The sequence below is a fragment of the Cardiocondyla obscurior genome, linkage group LG08 (assembly GCF_019399895.1).
Source record: "Cardiocondyla obscurior isolate alpha-2009 linkage group LG08, Cobs3.1, whole genome shotgun sequence".
NCBI lineage: Eukaryota > Metazoa > Arthropoda > Insecta > Hymenoptera > Formicidae > Cardiocondyla > Cardiocondyla obscurior.
Window position 1 is genome coordinate 3,288,466 of NC_091871.1, and position 19,502 is coordinate 3,307,967.

At 44.9% G+C, this 19,502-nt stretch overlaps 1 protein-coding gene across 2 annotated transcripts in view; it reads right to left on the reverse strand.

Moving 5' to 3' along the window:
• Positions 1-353: 353 nt before the first annotated feature.
• LOC139104531 (protein bric-a-brac 1) overlaps positions 354-19,502 on the reverse strand; it is a 347,372-nt gene continuing 328,223 nt past the window's right edge. Inside the window, exons 7-10 of one of the 2 annotated variants that reach the window (XM_070660049.1) lie at positions 10,350-10,530; positions 8,531-8,616; positions 7,219-7,455; positions 354-6,864 (exon numbers count right to left, since the gene is read on the reverse strand). In XM_070660049.1, coding sequence (XP_070516150.1) covers positions 6,353-6,864; positions 7,219-7,455; positions 8,531-8,616; positions 10,350-10,530 — 1,016 coding nt within the window. In that variant the 3' untranslated portion in view covers positions 354-6,352. The remainder of the gene's footprint in view (positions 6,865-7,218; positions 7,456-8,530; positions 8,617-10,349; positions 10,531-19,502) is intronic. The other variant, XM_070660050.1, reaches the window with a different exon arrangement.

Here is a 19,502-nt window from a genome sequence, read left to right on the forward strand (position 1 = left end):
ATTTGTCAGTTTAAATAAAAATTTCTTAACTATGATTATAAATACACTGCTTACTAGAGATTTGTCATTCTCCTAATAGACTTTTAAATCATAATTGTAAATACTTGCTTAAATATCTTAAACTCTTAAATAGCGCTAACAGACTTCCCGTGTCCATCGTATAAATATTAAAAAGGCGATATCCTTGATGCGTTGTGGATCAAGAGGAAAACTGTCGAAGCGTGCGTTCGTAGTCCCGATTACAATCCTGCTTAGAAAATTAATCGAAGCGTCCTCTCAGTTGCGGCAAGAGGATGAAATAACTTCAAAGCGCATCATCGCCTGGCTATAATCTCAAATGCATTTCATGCAGATGTATCGTGTCGCACGTTTTTTTTTTTTTCTTTTTTTTTTCGCGGCTGAATCGAGACAATGTCGAAGAGACTCGCGGGCTCGCCGACAGCCTCGGCGGGCATCAAAAGTGCTTTCGAAAAGGAAAGAGGGCCACCCTCCTTCCTCATTGAAAGACGCCCGTGTCCGGTGCGGCTCGCCCCTGCACTTCCGGCGGGCGGAAGGATCGAAATAAAATCCGGATCTCTTAGGCTACTTAAAGAGGAGTCTCGGCGAGAGACTTCTCGGAGAAATAAATTATGTTACACGTTACAGTGATAACGATGAACCTTTGCCGTACATGCTGCTCCACCTCTATTTACAGTAAAGACAAACAATCTCGTGTGTCCTCCTCGTTTTCTCGGCTTCTTGGAGATGTTCCTCTGTGTAGCTGTATCTCGTGTACGTGTAATCGCGCCTTTGAACGCGTGTGTGTCTGTACGTGTGTATAAATATTTCGGGTTCTGTGTGCGATTAAATAACCGGGCTCTGAAAAGTGTGCGATTCTATTGCTCGACTAATAGTCCTCGCGGAAATGAAAGATGCCACATCTAGGTCGTCTCTTAAACGTTAACTACGATAGAGAAACGGAAACGCGGCGTGTTGTCGTCTTCGCGCGGCCCCGACGACGCGATCCGGCGCGAAAGCCTTTGCAGCTCGAGGAGGAAAACGCCGTCGCCTGGCCGCGCGTCCTGTAAACTAGTCGTAAATCGTGTGTACGGAGACTACTTATGTTCTGTTTATAGTCGGCTGTCGCTGTTCGCTGTGCAACTTCGCTTTCTCGCAGAGTTTTTTTTTTTTCTCTCACCACTCAATACCGCGGCAATATAACGACGATCAAAAGAAAGATTTTCAAACGTGCGTGGAACAAAAGCCCGCGCCGATCGGGTTTCTACGTGCGTACGCAATTTGAATTTCTCGGGCCACCCAACCTCGCGTATCGATAATCGCGCTTTCGCGGTGAGCTCCACGAATTTAAAGACTTAAACGTCTTAACAAGACTGATTTTCTTGCTTCATCGGTCAATTATTTCGATTTTCTCTTCCCCCTTTTCGAACGCGCGCGATTATAAAACTTTTGACAATTTAACGCGTTGCTCTTCAGTTAACTGAACGAAGAAGAGAGGGATAGAGAAACGTTACGAAATATATCAGTGGGTTTATCGATAAGCTGGTCGCGTGTCCGTGAGCTGAAACTGAACCGACTCTCTAAGGTAGCGCCAGAGTCACGCACGTTCGTCTTTTTATATGTGTCGGCCCGATATAAAAAAAAAACGAAAAACAAAAAAAAACAAAGATCCTATGAGCTACTTCTCGACTCTAAAACCATCAGCCTTTAGTTCGCCTAGCGCAAAACTCCGCCCGTGAACTTTTGTTTCGTCCTCGACGACGTTCGGAAAAAAAGAACCGCGGCCTCTATCTTTTATCTCTCTCGCTCGCGCTCTCTCGCTCTTTCTCTCTTTCGCAATAAACGCACTCAGCCTCAGTATAATCCTACAGCGTCAATATATCAATTTTTTATATATATATATTTATATATATATATAATATACTTTTTTCTCATATATATATTCACTTTGTGTTCTATATCAATAATAGCGTATTAGATACTTTTTTGTTCACTTACGTCTTAGGTATGTAATATAGGTATATTCTTTTTTTTTTTTTTTTTTTTCTTCTTCACCATCTGTTCACAGATACATATATGTATATATCAAAATGTGGAAACGAAAGGGTCCTCTCGAAATAGCCGTTCTCCGTTCGGTCGGTCAGCTGTTCCGCTTTCATTTTTTTTCTCCCCCTCTATGCTCTCTTTCCCTCCTACCTAAAATGCGTCGACTTTATTTGCATTGCCGGGAAACTAAAAAGGAAAACATTTCGAGAATATGCCATTCAGGGTATTACCTGTGTGGATTGATCCAAAACACAAATTTTGTCGGGTAGTTTGTTGCTTCGGACATTCACTCTGACACGCACACAAAGTCCGCAGATACATTGCGTATTCGACATGCAGGAGGGTTCTCACCGGTTAACTGAATATTTCGCTTATTGCGCAATCACGTTTTTTTTTTGTTTTTTTTTGTTTTTTTTTTTACAAATAGATGGACCGAAAATCTCGAAAGAGGGATTTTTCTCTTTGCGAACAGTTCAGGAACAGTTGAAAAATTTTGTATTGAAAAACGCTGCCGCTGCAAATTTAGATCGAACTGGGATCGATCTGGATTTGGGATTATATTAAATTCGAAAGAAAAAAAAAATAGAAAGAAATAGATCGCTCTGCGCGTAAACAACACCAGTTGCAATTAGACATTATGCAAGATAACAAAAGAAAATAAAAGATATATCTCAGAAGTATGAAATAATTTTTATCTCGGAGGCTTCTGACTTTTGACTTAATGTTCGTGTTAATCGATAACAAAATTAATCCACATCGGCGGACGTCGCGTAAAAAATAAGAACATTTAGAAAGGTGTCGGGGCTTACGCAACGTATCTGCGAATGTAATCACACGAGTAATGCATTCAGCAGAATTTCGAATGACTTTTCTCGTCGCTTAGTCAAGTGGTCACGGTCTACGGGACACTTAAATTTTTTTTTTTTTTTGGAAGGCACTTACTACTTTTTTTCTTTTTATACAATATTTAATTTTAAACTCTTCCGCATTCGCTCTCTCTCTTCCCCACGCTCTCGCGACCTCGTGTATTCTCCCTTTCTCTCGCTGTTCTCTCTCTCTTTCTCTCTCTCTCTTTTACACTGAAATTTCTTTTTTTTATTTTTTCGCGATTCGGCTCGCGCTTCCCTACTAAATTTCGGCAACCCAATTCGCGCAACCCTTCATTTTTTTCCTCTCTCTCTCCCTCTTTTGTCTTTTTTTTTTTTTTTCTTTTTGCACACCCCGCGCGAATTTACGTTTGAACACATTAATGCCTAAATGGTAAATAGAATTCGCGCTTTCCGAATTTCTCGCCGAAATGAAAAACGTGGTCGATTGGAGTCTCGCAACGCGTATACTAATAATAAATCGCCGTTCGTGTCGCCTCGCGACACCGTTTTCGCACAAAAGTCGTTTGTATCAAGAATAACGTGTTACTTTTTTTTTTCCCCTTTACTTTTGACTTGCCCGATGTTTAGTCTCCTAGTCGTTTCTCGGATACGTGCTGCGATCGCGAGATTCTTTTCTCCATGTCCCTTTCTTCCCTTCCCTTTCCCACCGGAAATAATCTGGCTGCATGAGCGTGGCGTGAGAATCAATTTCTATTTTTTTTCTGCAATTTATTTTTTACCCTCTCTTCCGTAAAGTTTTCCAGACAAACGGATAACACGGATGGCTCGTTTCGCCAAAAGCCTCGTACGAGCAAAAGCGAAAAGCGATGATCTTTCCCTTTCACCGAAGGCCACTTCGAATTTTTTTTTGTTTACTTTTTACACTTACAGGAGTCTCTTTCTCTCATTCTCACTGACATTCTTCTCGCACTCTTCCTCTTTCTCTCTCTTGAACCAGCGTGCCGATGTCAGAATTTTCCGAAAAATCCGCTTTCGCGATATATATACGCTTGAAATTAAGTTGTTTGAAAAATTACGATCCATTTATAGTTAATTAATGTTATAAATGAGGAACTCTATATCATCAAAAAGTAATATCGTACGATAATCAAATCTGAAATAGAAGATTGAAATTAAAGCAGATGATTTATTACAAGGACCGATAAATTTTAATCGCGTACAATTTTGCCTTATTTGCTCGATATAATAATAAAAATTGTCTGCTTATTAGTGACAGTGGTCAAATGGAAGATCTTCATATTAGCATCGGTGAAAAGTGATACCCCGGCGGTAATCATGTCTGGAGCTCCGCGAAACGTTCTGAATTTAGCAAAAGCGATTAATTACAAGCTTCAATAAATTTTACTGATACATAATTCCGCTCGATTTTGCACGGTATTAAAATACCTCGTCACTTTAACGAATCGGCACGGCTCGTTCATCGATTGTCGAGGATTCGGGATCCCTTCCCGGGATCACGCGCGACGTGTGTAAAATTTTGAAAAATAGCACGATCTCTCGAAAGAAGAACACGTATACGAGTTTTTTTTTTCCCCCTTTTATTATTTTTTTTATCTCTCCCTCTTAGGTCACATTCGCTCCTTCATTCGCACTCGCGTTCACCCTCGCATTCATGCTCGCACGCGGACTCGTATATTCAGGCTCGCAATCTCACATCGATGCAGACACTCGTGGTCGCCGAACTCACCGAAATTTCGACACGGTCTGTCGTGTCGAGCCACAGTTTCTCGTCCCTAATCCCTAAACCTTATAATTTTTATACTTGGCATACCCCAAATATGGCAGGAAGGCAATCATTATACTTAATAACTTTATAGCGATCATCTCGGCCTAGAGTGTGCTCGCTTTATAAGCCGTTGAATTTGTTTTCTCCGTTTCTAAATACTTTGTCGTACCTTTTTTTTTTTTCCCCTCGTTCATTCTTTTTTCTCTCTTTCTCACTTTTTCGCTCTTTAATTTCTTCTTCTTTTTTTTCTTTTTTTCTTCTTTTTACTCGTTTGCTTGCTTGGTAGACGATCATAGTGAATTTTGTACATCTCCCTTACTTATCGAGCTTAGATCGATGACGTCGCTTACTGCCTGGCGTCGAAAGAATGGTATTCTTGCACAAAGCGTCGCGGATTAAATTGAGATTTTTCGGTTTCGAAGAGATTCACGGGTTAAAGCGCGAGTTAATTTTAAGATGCAAAGAAACAAAAAAAAATATTTCTATTAGCAGATACGAGCAACTTAAAACAAATCTACACTTTGCCTAGAAGTTAAGATTCATGCCGTTAGAATGATTTACGGACGAAAATGAAATGGAGAGTTCGCGATCTCTGTAATTTATTACTTTCTTATTCGTATATGTAACGCTAATAAGAGAGACCATACTCTCGTAATCTTAAACTCATTTCACGTAAATCTTTCGCGATACGTAAAAATTAGAGCATATCACAAACTGATCCATGACACGTTGTGTAAGGACTCGATAGTACAACGTGCGGCTCTTTTCGAGGCGGCTCATTTTCTCGCCGGTGCCGTCTCGAATAATCAATCATTCGGCAGTAGGCGACCCCTTACGAGTTATTATACATTTGGCATTAAAAGTACAGTTATCGTATAATGCGTAGGTATAAATTCCGAGTGTGTATGCGTTTATGTGTGACGCGCTCGTGTCCGCCTGTCTGCCCTGCCTGCATGTGTCTTTATGTTCGTATGAGCGCGCGTTCGTATGTATGCGGGTGTGACGTGTAGGTTTTTTTTTTTTTTTACCTTTATTACATGTACATAGTCTGTACGACACGACGATGACACGACTATCTAGATTGGAAAAAGGTGACGGCGCGCTCGCGAGGCGCCGGCGACCCAATAGCTATAGTATGTTTGCTAAAAGAAAGTTTTACTCTCTCTCTCTCTTTTTCTCGCTTTCTTTTCTACCGCTTTTCCCGCTGGCGAGGGCTCGACCGAGCGATTTTCGCCTAGGACGGGCTTCACCACCGTTCCGGTCGTCCTTACCCGAAGCTGCGCAACTGGGCGAGAAATCTCATACTCTCGCTTATCTCATCCGCACTCTGTGTCTTGGTTAATTTTTTTCTTTTTTTTTTTTTTTTTTTGATTGTAAGCCTCTCTTTCTCTCTAACATCCTTCTAAGATATTCGTATGCACAATACATCGCGCTCGCGTATAACGTTCGGAGTCGCGTATGCGTTTATATATACTATGAACTCCCGCGAGGAGGTTGAAGGGAATCGGACAGTGGTCGATTCACTTCGCGAGGTGCCTACCGATCCGCGTGATCGGTCGCTGACGGCCTCGAAGAGAGAGAGAGTTCCTCCTCGGGGTCATCGGTGCGCTCCTCGTTCTTCCATGACCGGCGGTACTGCTGCGGCTGACATCGTCGTCACTCCTCTTCGTTCCGCAGCCACCGAAATCACTTACTATTCGCAGCGCGAATCCGTAAGCGGTTCAAGCTTCACCGGGATCTTGTCCTTGTCCTTGAGACTATGGGGGCTCTTGACCAAATCGGCAATGTCCTCCTGGAAGAGAGTCTCCGGGCGCGGACTGACGAAGCTTCGCGCCGGCTTGTATGTCATGCCGCTCACACCGATGCCGACCTCCACGCTGCTGGGTATGTGCCCTGCCGGGTCCATCAGCGGGCCCAACGGACTCGCCAGAGGACTCTCCAGCGGACTCTCGGGTGGTCCGCCCGATCCTGGACTCGCCAGGCCGAGATTTAACGGGGAATTGCCGTTGTTACCGCTATTGCTACTGCCGAGACCGCCTCCGCTCGCGTTGCTATTGTTGTTGTTATGATGCTGGCTCGCCTGCATCGCCGCCTGCAGATTCGACGACAGGCTGGACGACAGGCTTGTCGACAGGTTTGTCGCCATCATATCGTGCTGCTGAGAGTGCGCCGCTGCTACCATGCTGCACATCTGGTGCCGCAGGCCTGGGTACAAAAGATTAGGTCAAACTACTTCACCAAACGTTTCTTTAAGTCGGCGCTATATTTTTCAGAAAGAATAATAATTTCTTTTCACGTTCCTAGTACGTAAAAAAAAAATTAATATATATATATAAAATATTCACAATTCCTTATTAAAAGTAAAAGAATAAAGAAAGAATTTCTTTTGATATGCGAAAAATTGCCAGAGTATATAGGCATTTCAATAAAACGATCAAGTATTCCTCATACAAAGCGCTAATTGGTAATTTCAGTGAAGGAACGAGGAAAGAAAAAAAAAAAAAAACAAAAAAAAAGAAAAGAGAGAAAAGTGAGAAATTGTTCGGAGACTGTCGTTACCTTGAGCGACCGCTGCGACCGCAGCCGCAGCTGCTGCATTCGGACTGACCGCGCCTTCCGGACCGTTGCAGGCGTAGTTCGCCAAGCTGGGGTACATCGTGGTCGGTTCCTCCTTGACGATGTGGGGCGAGTGCCCGTCGCGGAATACCACCGCGCGAATCACACCGCGGATGTGCTCGTCCGGCCAGACGCCCAGCAGGATCCTTTGCGGTCGTCCTCGTCCCTTCGGACGCAGATCTACGAAACGGAGAAAGATAAGCGCGGGAATGGGACGGAGCGAGGAAGAAGTATTCATTTCACTGCAAATCGGTTCTGCGCGCAAGTTCTTACGACGATCCCGTCCCGCTCCTCGTTTTCCCGCCGGCGGAAATTCGCTTCTTCAAGAATCGCGATGAGGGAACCTCGCGGTGTCTCGCGACGGATCGGAGCTGAACGAATTCCGAAAGGAGGCGAGATCTTTACGCGTAGAATCGCTGGACGCGTTCCGCAAGACTCGCGAAATAGAAGAGTGCGAAACTCGAAGCGACACCGATCGGCAGGTAAAACCTTTTCCTTCCCCTTCGTTTCTTTATTAAGCAATTAATAAAGGATGTTTTAATGACACGCTCGGCTGGTGTTTACAGGATGTTACATGCTAATGACACGTGACTAAGCGCTCGATATTAGGTCCGGTCATAATTGCGCGATGTAATTGCGACTTTTACGAGCGTAACTGACTTCTCAGACTTATTCTTCTCCCGATCCAATACCGTTTATCAACTATTTACAATTGGCCACACCGGTCGCGGTCCATTACGCGAGTGCCTCGCGCGATGGCCTGAGGCTATAAGAACGCTTTAAAAGCCAAGATGTTGTACGACGTTTAATGGATTTTTGGACTCGTTTTCGCGTCCCGTCTCGAGCTTACGAAGTTAACAATCAAGAGATTTAAAACGTACCTCGATTTTGCATACGAGATGCAGGCAGAAATTTTTCGTCACGCGATTTTATTCGATCGCGACGTTTAATATTCACGGGATTATAACCATCACCTTTATATTTCGGTTGACGGGAATTGGTTGCGTTCAGCAGAATGTGCCACTTTTGCAATCGTTAGTAAAACTTTTGATTCTGATTAGCGTGTGATTTTAGATTCAGCCGAGGATAGAAGCGTACGCTAGCCAGATTCGGGAATTTTACAACGGTAGCGTGGGAACTTTTCCTGTTGAACGCTGCCATTGATTTCGCATTTCGTTTAAAAAAAAAAAAAAAAAAAAATATTAATCGAGAGAGCGAGGGGAATTTTGAGAGAAAAACAGCAAGCTTTACTTACCGGCTCCGCCGTCGGCACTAGGGCCCAGCATGTTGTGCACTCGATTCGCGTACAGGACGAACGTCGGGTATGGGATATCGTATTTCCTGAAAGGTAGAAGCGAGACGCAATTATGATTTGTAGCTTATAATTATAATCAACGTAATTTATAGCTCGGCCCGTCCCCGCCGCGCATCTTACGTCGCGTTACGTTACGTCTTTTAATTGACTTTAGTTATTCATCCCGGCAGCTCGTATTTTAATGCCACTTTACGTTTATCTCATTTCATTACGCATTTCATTTTAATTTATATTAATTTTATTATGCCGACGGAGTATGAAAGATTCAGCGCAACATATTTGAATGCATGACGATGAAAATTATGCAATCCCGCGGAATTATGCAATCGCGCGGGAAGTACTGGCGATGACATCGTGCGTTTAACGAAGTAACGTAAAACTTCTCGCGAGGAGCGACGCAAGAAACTCGTCATCCGCTTTGTTTCCGTGTTCATCGTCGCGTCGACGGCGCCCAAGTTGAAATATATTAATAAAATTAACAACATAAATAAGAGAAAAAATAATAACAGTAAAATAAAATAAAAAAATGGAGCAATCTCGCGGAGCGAATAAAAAAGTTGAAATAAAAATACACGCGCGGGTTGCGGCGGCGAGTATTAGGGAAGCATTATCGATCCTCGAATCGATTATCGTAAAAATTATCGCTCGCGGCTCGTAAAGCCGTGCTTTATTGAGTCGCTTTGTACGCGAATTAAAAGAAATCCCTTTAACGGCGAGTCGACGTTGTTACGCAAACGTGATACCGGCTTTACGACGTCCACGCGCAAACGATTTTAAAGCAGCGCCGCTTTTGAGCAGCAGATCGGACGATTATTTAGCATGATTCAGGCGCGGCGATAAGGTATGCCTGATGCAGGATAATTTCCCGGAATTTTTCATTGCGTAATAACCCGGCTCTATTGTACGCATCGCATCATAAGACATTTATATAACAATTTTAACTATTTACTCGGTACATTGCGTGAGTCGACGGCGCGGAGGGAACAACGGCGCGGCACAAACTCGCATAAAATATTAATCTTTCGCCCATGACTTATTAACGTTGCAAGAACCGGGCCGCCGCCGCCGCCGCGCCGCGAGGCGGACTCTTGGAATAAGCAATTAAAATAATTCTTTAATTTTTATATTAACGCATTTCATCATTCGTCGTTAATATTAAATGTCGCGCGCCGAAGTTTTATGCAGCCGCGCGGGGGAGTATATTATTAATTTTATTATTGGTCCCATATCGGCACACGGTCAACTGTATACCCATCGTACACACGGAAAATGATTGCGAATAAATTAATTATTTTTGCAACATACATCGGAGACATTTTCGATATATTTTTTAAATTAACGCGTTTTATATCAGCCGATATTAATATATTACGCGTAATATAGTGAAAAAGTGCAATTAAATGAGATAAATAATTTTTACGAAGCCCGCTGGAAACATTGGAATATTTTTAAGAATTAATATGTTGCATCGATTAATATTAATATTAATATTGCACGATACACAGCCGGGGCCGCGCCGGCATTTTATTTTTATCGTAATATTTTTTAATATGTAATTCTTTTTCCCCCCAATAAATTTCTTATCGCAAAACAATTATTCAAATTACGTAAGAATAAAATATCGTAACGAGCAGGTATATAAAATATTTGATATTGCATTTAAAGGAATTAACGATTTAGCGTGACGTAACATTATTTAAATCGAGTAAAATCGAAAATAAAAGGGAAAGGAGGGCAAGTGAACGTAGAGAAAACGTACCTTGCCGCCTGGCTGAGGGAGAGTCCTTCCTTCAGTACGCTGAAGATCGCTTCCGCCATGGTTTCCGGCCGCCAAGATTTGAGGGGTCCACGTTCCCGGAAGCGTAGGTTGTGCACCAGGCTCTGGTTGGTGTTCCAGCACTTCTGCCACATGGACTGCAGCTGGTACTGGTAGCTGTCTGCTAGTAAACGCCCCCCGTGGAAAAGAGAAAACACAGAAAAGCAGCTATTAGTCGGGGCGATCGACCAGTCGAAGATGATGTGGCGGGGGAGGATCGGCGGGGAGGCAAAGGGGGACGAGGGTGGAATTCAGGGTGAATAAATATCCTCATTATTGCATGATTTTTTTATTAATCGATCGTCCATCGTAGCTCGTAACGCCGCGTAACGTTCAAGTCTCGCCGGAGCCCTCAGAGGTTCACGTGCGATCGATCGATCGGCGATCGAGCCACGGGATGGAATGAATCGTCATCGCGTTAACGATTCCGCAATATGCAATTTTCACGCCGAATCGATACCAGCTCGTGCCGATGCACGCAGGTGCATCTGCCGGCTCGTATGTACTTGGAACCGTGGGCGGAGTCACCTAGAAAACGGCGCTTAAGAAAGACAGGTATGCCACGGGCAGCACGTATACGTGGTCTATTCGCGAATGGATTGCGACGAGGTAAATCTAAAGGATTCACGTCTTTCTAGGTGAAACCTAAATATCGATTGCATTGCCGTTCGCCGCGCGGATCGTTACTAACAATAAGTATTACGGAATCGTCTCTTAACGGAAACTGGCGCATCACCGTTTAACGTCAGCGTGCGCCGCGTTAACGCGTACTTAACATTAAAACCTTCCCTCGCTTAACTTTATATATGTGAGCGAACAATTATTGCGAAGGGAAGAGGATTCTACAAAAATACGGAATGTACCTCGAAAAATACATTTTAAAGAAATCAAAAGCGCAATCGCGAAACATATAACATAGTTTTCAAAGCGTCTCGGTGAGAACGCACAATCCATCAGACAACTTGTTTATACTTGAAATAACTTCAACTCCTTATTGCTCTTTTCTTTCATCAACAAAATAACATCGAAATAAGTGATTCGAACGCGTTCGAATCAAACGTCAGGCATTTTGCGTCTGCCGTTAAAATAAATGTAACGCGAAAACGTTACTCGTAACTCAAAATTAATCGCTAATTCGTTTAGAATTGCTTTGTTATAATATCGTCATGCGCGATCAGAAGCCTCGCAATAAAGAGTTGCACGTCACTTCTCGCGCCGCCGATATATCACATAATATTATATCGCGTCGAGAGTCTCCTCGACGTAGCAGAGTATTTTTCCCGGCGTCGCGTGTGGAAAAAAGTTTATCGAATAAGAAAAATCTCGATCGACCGGAGAAATTTGTGACGTGAAAAGAGCAGGGGACTTGAGCGACGGTGACGGGCGAAAGAAACGTCCGGGGACATTTACAGTAACTTCCGCCGCTCGCGTATGGCACGTATGGCCGGCCTCAATTCGCAACAATTATTTGATAGTTAAGTTATTGGCTCTAATTAAGCCTCCTGACCAATTTGACCATTAATACAATTCATTGAAAAACGCTCGCGCGCGCGCGCAACTAAATAGTTTCAGCTATTCTTAGACCCACGTTCTCGCGGCAGGGTTCGATTCTAGAATTCCCGTTTCTCGATAACGCCGTTCGAGAGCTGACGACCCCGAGCCACAGGTCTAAACCGCGTTCGGTTTCATGAGCTTTTATTTGCCCCGAAAAGGCGACGAGAACGCGGAGTCGCGGAAGTCCCGCCGTCGCGCGATTAATTTCACTTATCTGTCATCTAAGAAGGCACTAAGTACAGTTTTCCTTTTACGGTTTCTTATCGCGGTCGAGCGATGCGGTACTAGCGAGCTGCAACCAGGAATCTCACGAGAGGATCTTTCACGCCGAGCACTTTGTCGCTTCTCTTACGTCGTGCACGCGGTGACGTTGCGCAACGCTTCGATCGACTGATTCCGATGGGTTTTATCAGCGCGCGAGGGAGAGTCCGTCCTTGTTATCTCGCGAACCGCTTGTGGATGCCGCGGGATTACGCTTCTGTTCGCGACGTAATTATCTTCGATGCGACGGCACCGGCTGTAACGGCGGCACCGGTTTACGGCCCCGCCGCGAGATATCGCCTTCACTTTACTTTCGATACTTTATCGGGGAATGTCGTGTGCACGCCTATTTTAATACCGCTCATTCACACTTAATTTTCTCTCCTCACGGCGTTCCCGCCCGGCTCCCGCGAGCACCTCGCCGCCACTCGGCGTGCCGCACTTTTAGCGGGCCCGCGATAACACCGGTATAATATTACATCGTTCTCGCCGAGATTTAATTAACGCGCCGCTCGTAAATACGCGAGTCCCCTAAGGGCGACGATCGACGATAATGTGACGCGAGAAGTGCGCCAACGCCGTCGTCGCAGGCAAAGGCCCGAGCTTAGTGCAATAAAAAAAATCTTCGCGGAAAGGTATCAAGCCTGGGACGGCTGATAAACGGCGAAATTGTGTCGACGTTACTCTCATCGCGTCGTCGTTTTTTGTCATAAAGTGACGATAATATCAGGCTGTTTCTGCTCGACAGAGTTTTCTAGCGGGTTATCTTGTAATCTGACTCGAGCCGTCGCTATCGGACATCGGTAGGAATTAGCGGTTACGTTTTTCTCTGAAGAAAGCCGGCTCTCGACGTTAATTGCCGCGTGTTGATCGATAATTGCTGGACATTAGCCGCTTATTGGCCGCGATGCGCCGGTGATACCGCAGCGTGTGCACGCGTCCGTCAATAATTGCCGCAAAAAGTCAGCCGTCTAAAGCGCACCTTGTTAACGTTTTCCCCCTTGTTTCCCGCGTGCGTAATTGAGTCTCTTTTTTTTTTCCTCCCCCGTCGCAAGCACGTTGACAAAAGTGTCGTGCCGCCACCGGTTCTCGCGACACGCTCCGGCGGCGGAAGGTAATGCAATATCGCTCTTCGTCGTCGAGTATTATTCATCGCGGGGGTGAGATTTTTCTCGCGAACGGAGTTAGAGAAGAGAGCTAAACGCGCGAGGAAGGTATGCTCCTGAAATTTCCGCGTCAACTATTTCGAGCGGCGTTAAACGAGTTTGGTCCCGTGTCCCGCTATATCGGGACATGCATTCCGTTCCCGCGGTTACGAACGAATTGATTTCGGTTTAATCGCCTGTCGGATTATGCATATTTGCGAAAAACATGCGACGTCGCCCGCGCGTTATTTTTACGGACGGTTTTTTATATTATCGGCCAGGCCGAATAACGATCTTCCGTTTTATCGCGACTTAACACTTGAGTCGCGTGCGGGCGAATTCTAGTCTAAATATATATATATATTTAGATGCAGCTCTCTTTTATACGGTTCGCCGCTTTGCTCCACTTTTCCTCGCACTTATCCGAGATTGTTTCTTTCGCACATTACGCCCGTTCTATTTGCGCCGCTGTTAAATACCCGCGGCCGCGCGTACATTTCTATTTAGCAATATTGCGCTCACATGTCTCCGTTCCGCGAAACATTTTTGCCTGTCGCTCGGATATTTATCACGTTGTTGGATCGACTCTCGCAAGTAGGTGGCATACTTCCTTCATTCATCCGCTCTTCGTAAATCGTCTTTCTAGTCCTCCTCGGCTTCGAACAATGCCACTTTTTAACAAGAAAAGGACACGCGCTCGTTTCGCGATTACTCATTAGATAGATTTGGAATGTTAACGGAGAACGCCTTTCTCCTTACTAATTTTAACACGCTAGAGACAATTATCTCGCGATTATTGTTGCTAGCAACCGGACGTGGATCCGGTGTAGCATGGCAACGCTATTAATACATATAAACGAATGCTAGTATAGTAAAACTTGTAGAAAAAATATCTAATTACGACGGTATCGTGAGCATCGGTAATTGATTGGTCCCAACGATTCAGGGATACGCACGGCGCATATCGGAAAAATATGTATGTATGTACAAAGTGTAGCGTATGCGAGGAGGCGCGACGCACACCTCGGCCTCGCGTACATTAAACTACGTGGAAGACGGAGATGAGTGGAGGGCACTAAGCTCATTATTACGCTAAGCCATTCACGAGTATGACTCGCAAGAATGCGACTCGCGGTAGCTCTTGAAATTTCAACGAACACGTTCGAAAATGTTTCACAACGCTGTTTCTTTCTTTTTTTTTTAATATTTCTTTAAAAAAAAAATATCAGTTTTTTTCTAAAAAACAAACAAAAAAAAAATTATATATTTGGCAATTAAACAAACGCGGAAATACACGATTGCTTCAACGTGACGACGAACGACGACAAATTAGCTCCGCGCTATTGAATCACGTAAATTTTCGTAAAAGCGTATTCCCATCCTGGTTTCCTTTTCCTTCGTTTTAATATATAAATGTTTCTTGCGTACGCGCTCAATGCAGATCGAGTTATTCGCAAATAAATTAACGGGAGTCCTCTTATTGTATAATACGTCATGGAAATTCTATTACTTCGGAAGCGTTAGAGAACCGAGGGGGAAAAAGGATCGGGCAGTAACGTCGCGAGGGAATAACCGCGCTAATCGCCGCTGATGCAATCGATTCTGATGGATATTAAATTTAATCGAACGTAGACATTTTTTGCCGATTAAAGTCCCCTCCCGATTTCACCGCGTTATCATTTCGCGCGATTGCCCGAGCACGCGACGCGAACGCGCCGTTCGATTTTCAATTAGCAGGCAAATTCTTCCCGCGACCTTGCTTGTGCAGCGATTTTCCGCGTTGAAGTCTACGGATTGCGCGTCGATTGTCGGTACCGCGCGCATGCTCTGGAGAAATCATACAAGTGGATAAAAAAAAAGAGGAAAAAAAAAAAAAAGAGTGAGAGAAAACAGCGTGATCGTGATATTGTTCAAACGTGTTCGATGTTGGAAGACGTTTCGTTAAATGTCTTTCTTTTTTCTTATTTTTTTTTTATACTTAATTAAAGGTTTACAATTAAAGATTTATAAAAGATAGATTGAAGACGCGATCTCAAAAAGCGTGCTTAATCTCGGAATAATCGAATACGACATCGTGCAGTGCCTTCTCTTAAAACGCGCCGTCGTTTCTTTTACGGTCCGAGAATGCGAGCGCATCACGACCGGGAGAGCGAATAAAGGTTGCATGTTGCGACGGCATCCTCGACGGCATGCCGCTCGAATCCGACTTACTGTATTCTCTTTGCCTTAATGTCGCTTGAATGAACTCGTTGTCGCTGGGACATTAAATTTTCCACATTTTTCTTCATTCTCCGCGAGGTAAAAGGACCACTGCCGCGTTCTCGGCCGACGAGAGTCTCGTGACAATCGCGGAGAAAGAAAGAGAGAGAGACATGGCGGAGAATTTCACTTCAGATTACATTTTCGCGCAATTCTACTTAATAAGAATTAACGTCCGTCAAAAAGATCGAGAATTCACCGTCCTCTTGGAGACAAAGCAAATTTTCACTGACTTACGATACAAATGGACGAAAGTGTTCGCAAATATATCCGTGGCGTTGAAATAAAGTAAAAAATTAAAGTAAAATCAGTGCAAATTATCGCACGCGCTTTCCGGGAAAGGCTCTTGAAGAGCCACGTCTCTCTTCCTATCGATCGCGATGGTCAACGGGACCGGCGGCGTTAAGAAGAGTCGGCACCGTTCTCGTTCTCGTCGTTAATGTAGAGCGAGACTATCGAGTGCTTTTTGCAAAACGCCCACCACCAGCGGAAGCCCGAGAGCCCGGTGAACACGAAGCCGGGGTCGTGCTTCCGCCTGAGACGCTCGACGAAGTTCAGTATCGCATTCAGGGACTTCCTCGTGCGCCGATTGTACGGGCTGACGCTGATGTCGCAGCAGAATTCGAGCACCGCCGTTTCCTCGTTCGGATTGAGGGCGGTTTCCTCGAGAATCATCATCCTCTTGGACTTGCCGAGGATGTTGTCGTAGAGGGTGCCCTTCGGGATGCCGTATTTCGTGGACGCCTGGGTGAAGCGCATCTTCTGAGTCACCACGGCCTCGATCGCCTCCTGGAGATCGTGCCGCGTCCACGTGGGCGCCTTCAGCTTCAGCAGATTATAGTCAGCTAAAAAATATGTCAGGGATTTCTTTTCGACTCTCTCCAGCCTGGACTCCCGTCGTTTAGTTTTTCGCGTTGAGAACCGCGGGGAAAAGCCGCATCTAGAGAGAAGACTGAAAACGGCGCGAAAACCGCGCACCTCGAAGGAAGCTTCCTCGCCCTTTATCACTTCCATTTTTGTTCCCTTCAACGGTACGCTATGTTTTCTGAGTGTCTTTGACTGAACACCCGGTTAAACAGCGAATAGAGTTTGTTACGCGGGAGATAATTGAAGGTATTTGTGAGTCTGGCGCACGGTTAGAGAACAAGCTGAGAACGTGCCGCTTCAAAGTGGATTGTAAAACTAGCGAGACAAAAATTAAGTAATGCAAGCGAAAACAAAAGTTCTGGAAGAGTTGGCGATAAATAAAAAGCTTTGGGAACGACAAAGGGAACGAGGGCGTGAATAAAATATTTTCGACCGCGCGTAATTATTCATCGGGGAGGATTCGAAATTATATTCCCGGCAAAAAAGTGCACCGCTAGTCTTTTTTCGTATACATTAAGTAGGTGATTAGCGGCGGCTTGCTAATGAAAAGGAAGCACAAAGACCTGGAAGGTGGCAAAATAAATATAAATAACTTCGTAATCATTGGGAGTAAAAATATATATCAAACGCGAGTGCGAGGGTTTTACGAGGCTCTCAACATTCATTCGTCCCCGAGTAAGCAATCAAAATAATTCACCAGCATTAAAACGTGGAGGTGGCGGCAACGAATTAAAAGGAGCATCGCGAGAGCTTTCCTTACGAAGCTACGAGAGCCGCGCGATCTTCGGCGATCGGCACCAAATTAAAAGACGTCGATTTCGATTTAATTATCATTTTACAGGCCGCTATTAATCGCAATTATCAGGAATTATACGATGCACTTATTATAATTGCACCGTAATTATCCGTTTAGCTGTGCGTTAATCGGCTCGTCGCCGACCAGCCTCGATAGAGCCGACGAGAAGACCGGGGGACAGGACGAAGAGGAAACGCGGGAACGGCCACTGTGTGGTCCACAGAGCGTGTCACACCCACGCGCGTTAGCAGCAGTTAACGTCACTCACGTCGCCCGTGCGATTTATGCGGTGTCGCGGCGCCGCACCGATTTCTGCCTCGCAAACCGTGCGCGTTTGCACGCGAGAAGAGACTTGAGCGCGGCACCAAAGGGTCTACCGATGAGAAATGATAATACGTCTTCGTCGCGACAACGAGCCGAGACGCGCGACTTTGTTCCTCCGCCGTAAGCGCGGCGCGGGTTACTCCCGTTCGATTTGGAAATCAATTAAACGGCGTTTCGAGTGCAAATCTGCTACTTCCCTCTCTATATGTAAATGTATATTATAGGTACGCTGAATCGTTCGACGTATACGTTAGTGTTCGGCAGGGAAAAAAAAAAAAAAAAAAGGGAGGAAAAAATAGAAAGCTCGCAAGTCGCTTTCTTTTAGCATAACAATCCGATTGCATCGAAATGCGAGTAATCTCGTTTCGCGCGCGAATCGATCGTCGCATGACCGGCGGGAACGATCGCCAATAAATCCACAAAAAAAAGAAAAAAAAAGAAAAATGATTGAAAAGAAAAAAAAAATCGTCACGTACCGCGTGTAATGGTGTCGTGGGCTAAATCCCGGCTGCGAATAATCGCGTTGAATAACATTATCATACAATAGCGCGTTTTGTCGCGGGGCACGTGCGACCTGTAGTTTTGCACCATGCATTTTCGCTCAGATTGGCAAATCGTCGTTTGCCGAGCGAACAATCGCGCTCGGGCAATCTCGTCTTCTCGCATGTGGATTAGATATTTAACTTGATCGCCTCATTAAAACCACGGTGGGAAAAACTCTCAATCGTTTCAGTTTACAATGACAAATCTGCAAGTTGCTGCATTGTATCGAGGCTCTTTAATCTCCGAGATTTTAAATTACTAATTTCTGCGAGACGTAAGCGCGGCGCAAAGGCGGAGGCTCGATGTTCGCTTCGAGAAACGCTCTCGTCGCGGACGAGAAAAGCGCGGAATAAATAAACGTGATCGTTAAGAGAAGCAAACAGCCGGCGGCGGCAGCCGGGTCTCACGAGAAGTCAAGGAGTAATCGAAGAAAATGATTTAAGCGAGTCGAGAGGGGAATACGCGCCTACGCCCGCATTCGACATATGTTTAAACACGTACGCATGCACGCATGCACGCACGCACGATACCGAGGATCAATTCGAAACGCATATTGCGACGTTTATGCGTGTTTACGCTCGAAGAGTGCACGCACTGCGACAAATCGGTACTCGGAGACGAAGGTTAAGAAAATTATTCGACACGCCGCTTTGCAACGACTGGAATTCCTCGTCACGCAAACTCGCGTTACGTTAGATGGGAGAAGAGGCGCGCGACTGCCAAGAATATAAAAGACATATTTCCTTTATTCTTTGAAGATATCGAGTTCGAATTCTCACGGAATTTTATAAGACACCAATGCAAATTACGCGCATTTCTATTCGCGATCTCGAGCGCTATGTGCGGCGCAAAAACATGCAATTATGCGGAACCGCAAATAACTTGTCAAATTTCTCGAATACAGACGTCAGCTCGGAAAGGGTGGGGATATTTTATTGCCGCTGTTTAATTTTGTTCTTTGGTACGCGGGGCAAAGTACTTATAAAACTGATGGGTCCTTAATATTGCTTTATTTTTGATACGAGGGCCAAAAAAGGTTCGCGGAATACGGGACTTCGGTTCGATAACGCGGAGTCGCGATCGATGGTGCGTAAGAGTTACACGTCGAGCCTCTCGCTTGCGGATCGCGGGCGTGTTATCGCCGCTATTAACCAGCGTCCACCATCCAATCGTCTATCTAAATTGCTTTCTATATTAAAGCAAAACGCATTCCCGCGCTTTATTATTGCCGAGCCCGTGCTCACGTTCCACTCTCTATATCGTTTATTGCCATTCGGCCGCCACCTTCGACACCTCATCGCGACCTCTCTTTCGTGCTTTCGCGTGTTGCCACCTTCCGCGGTCGTC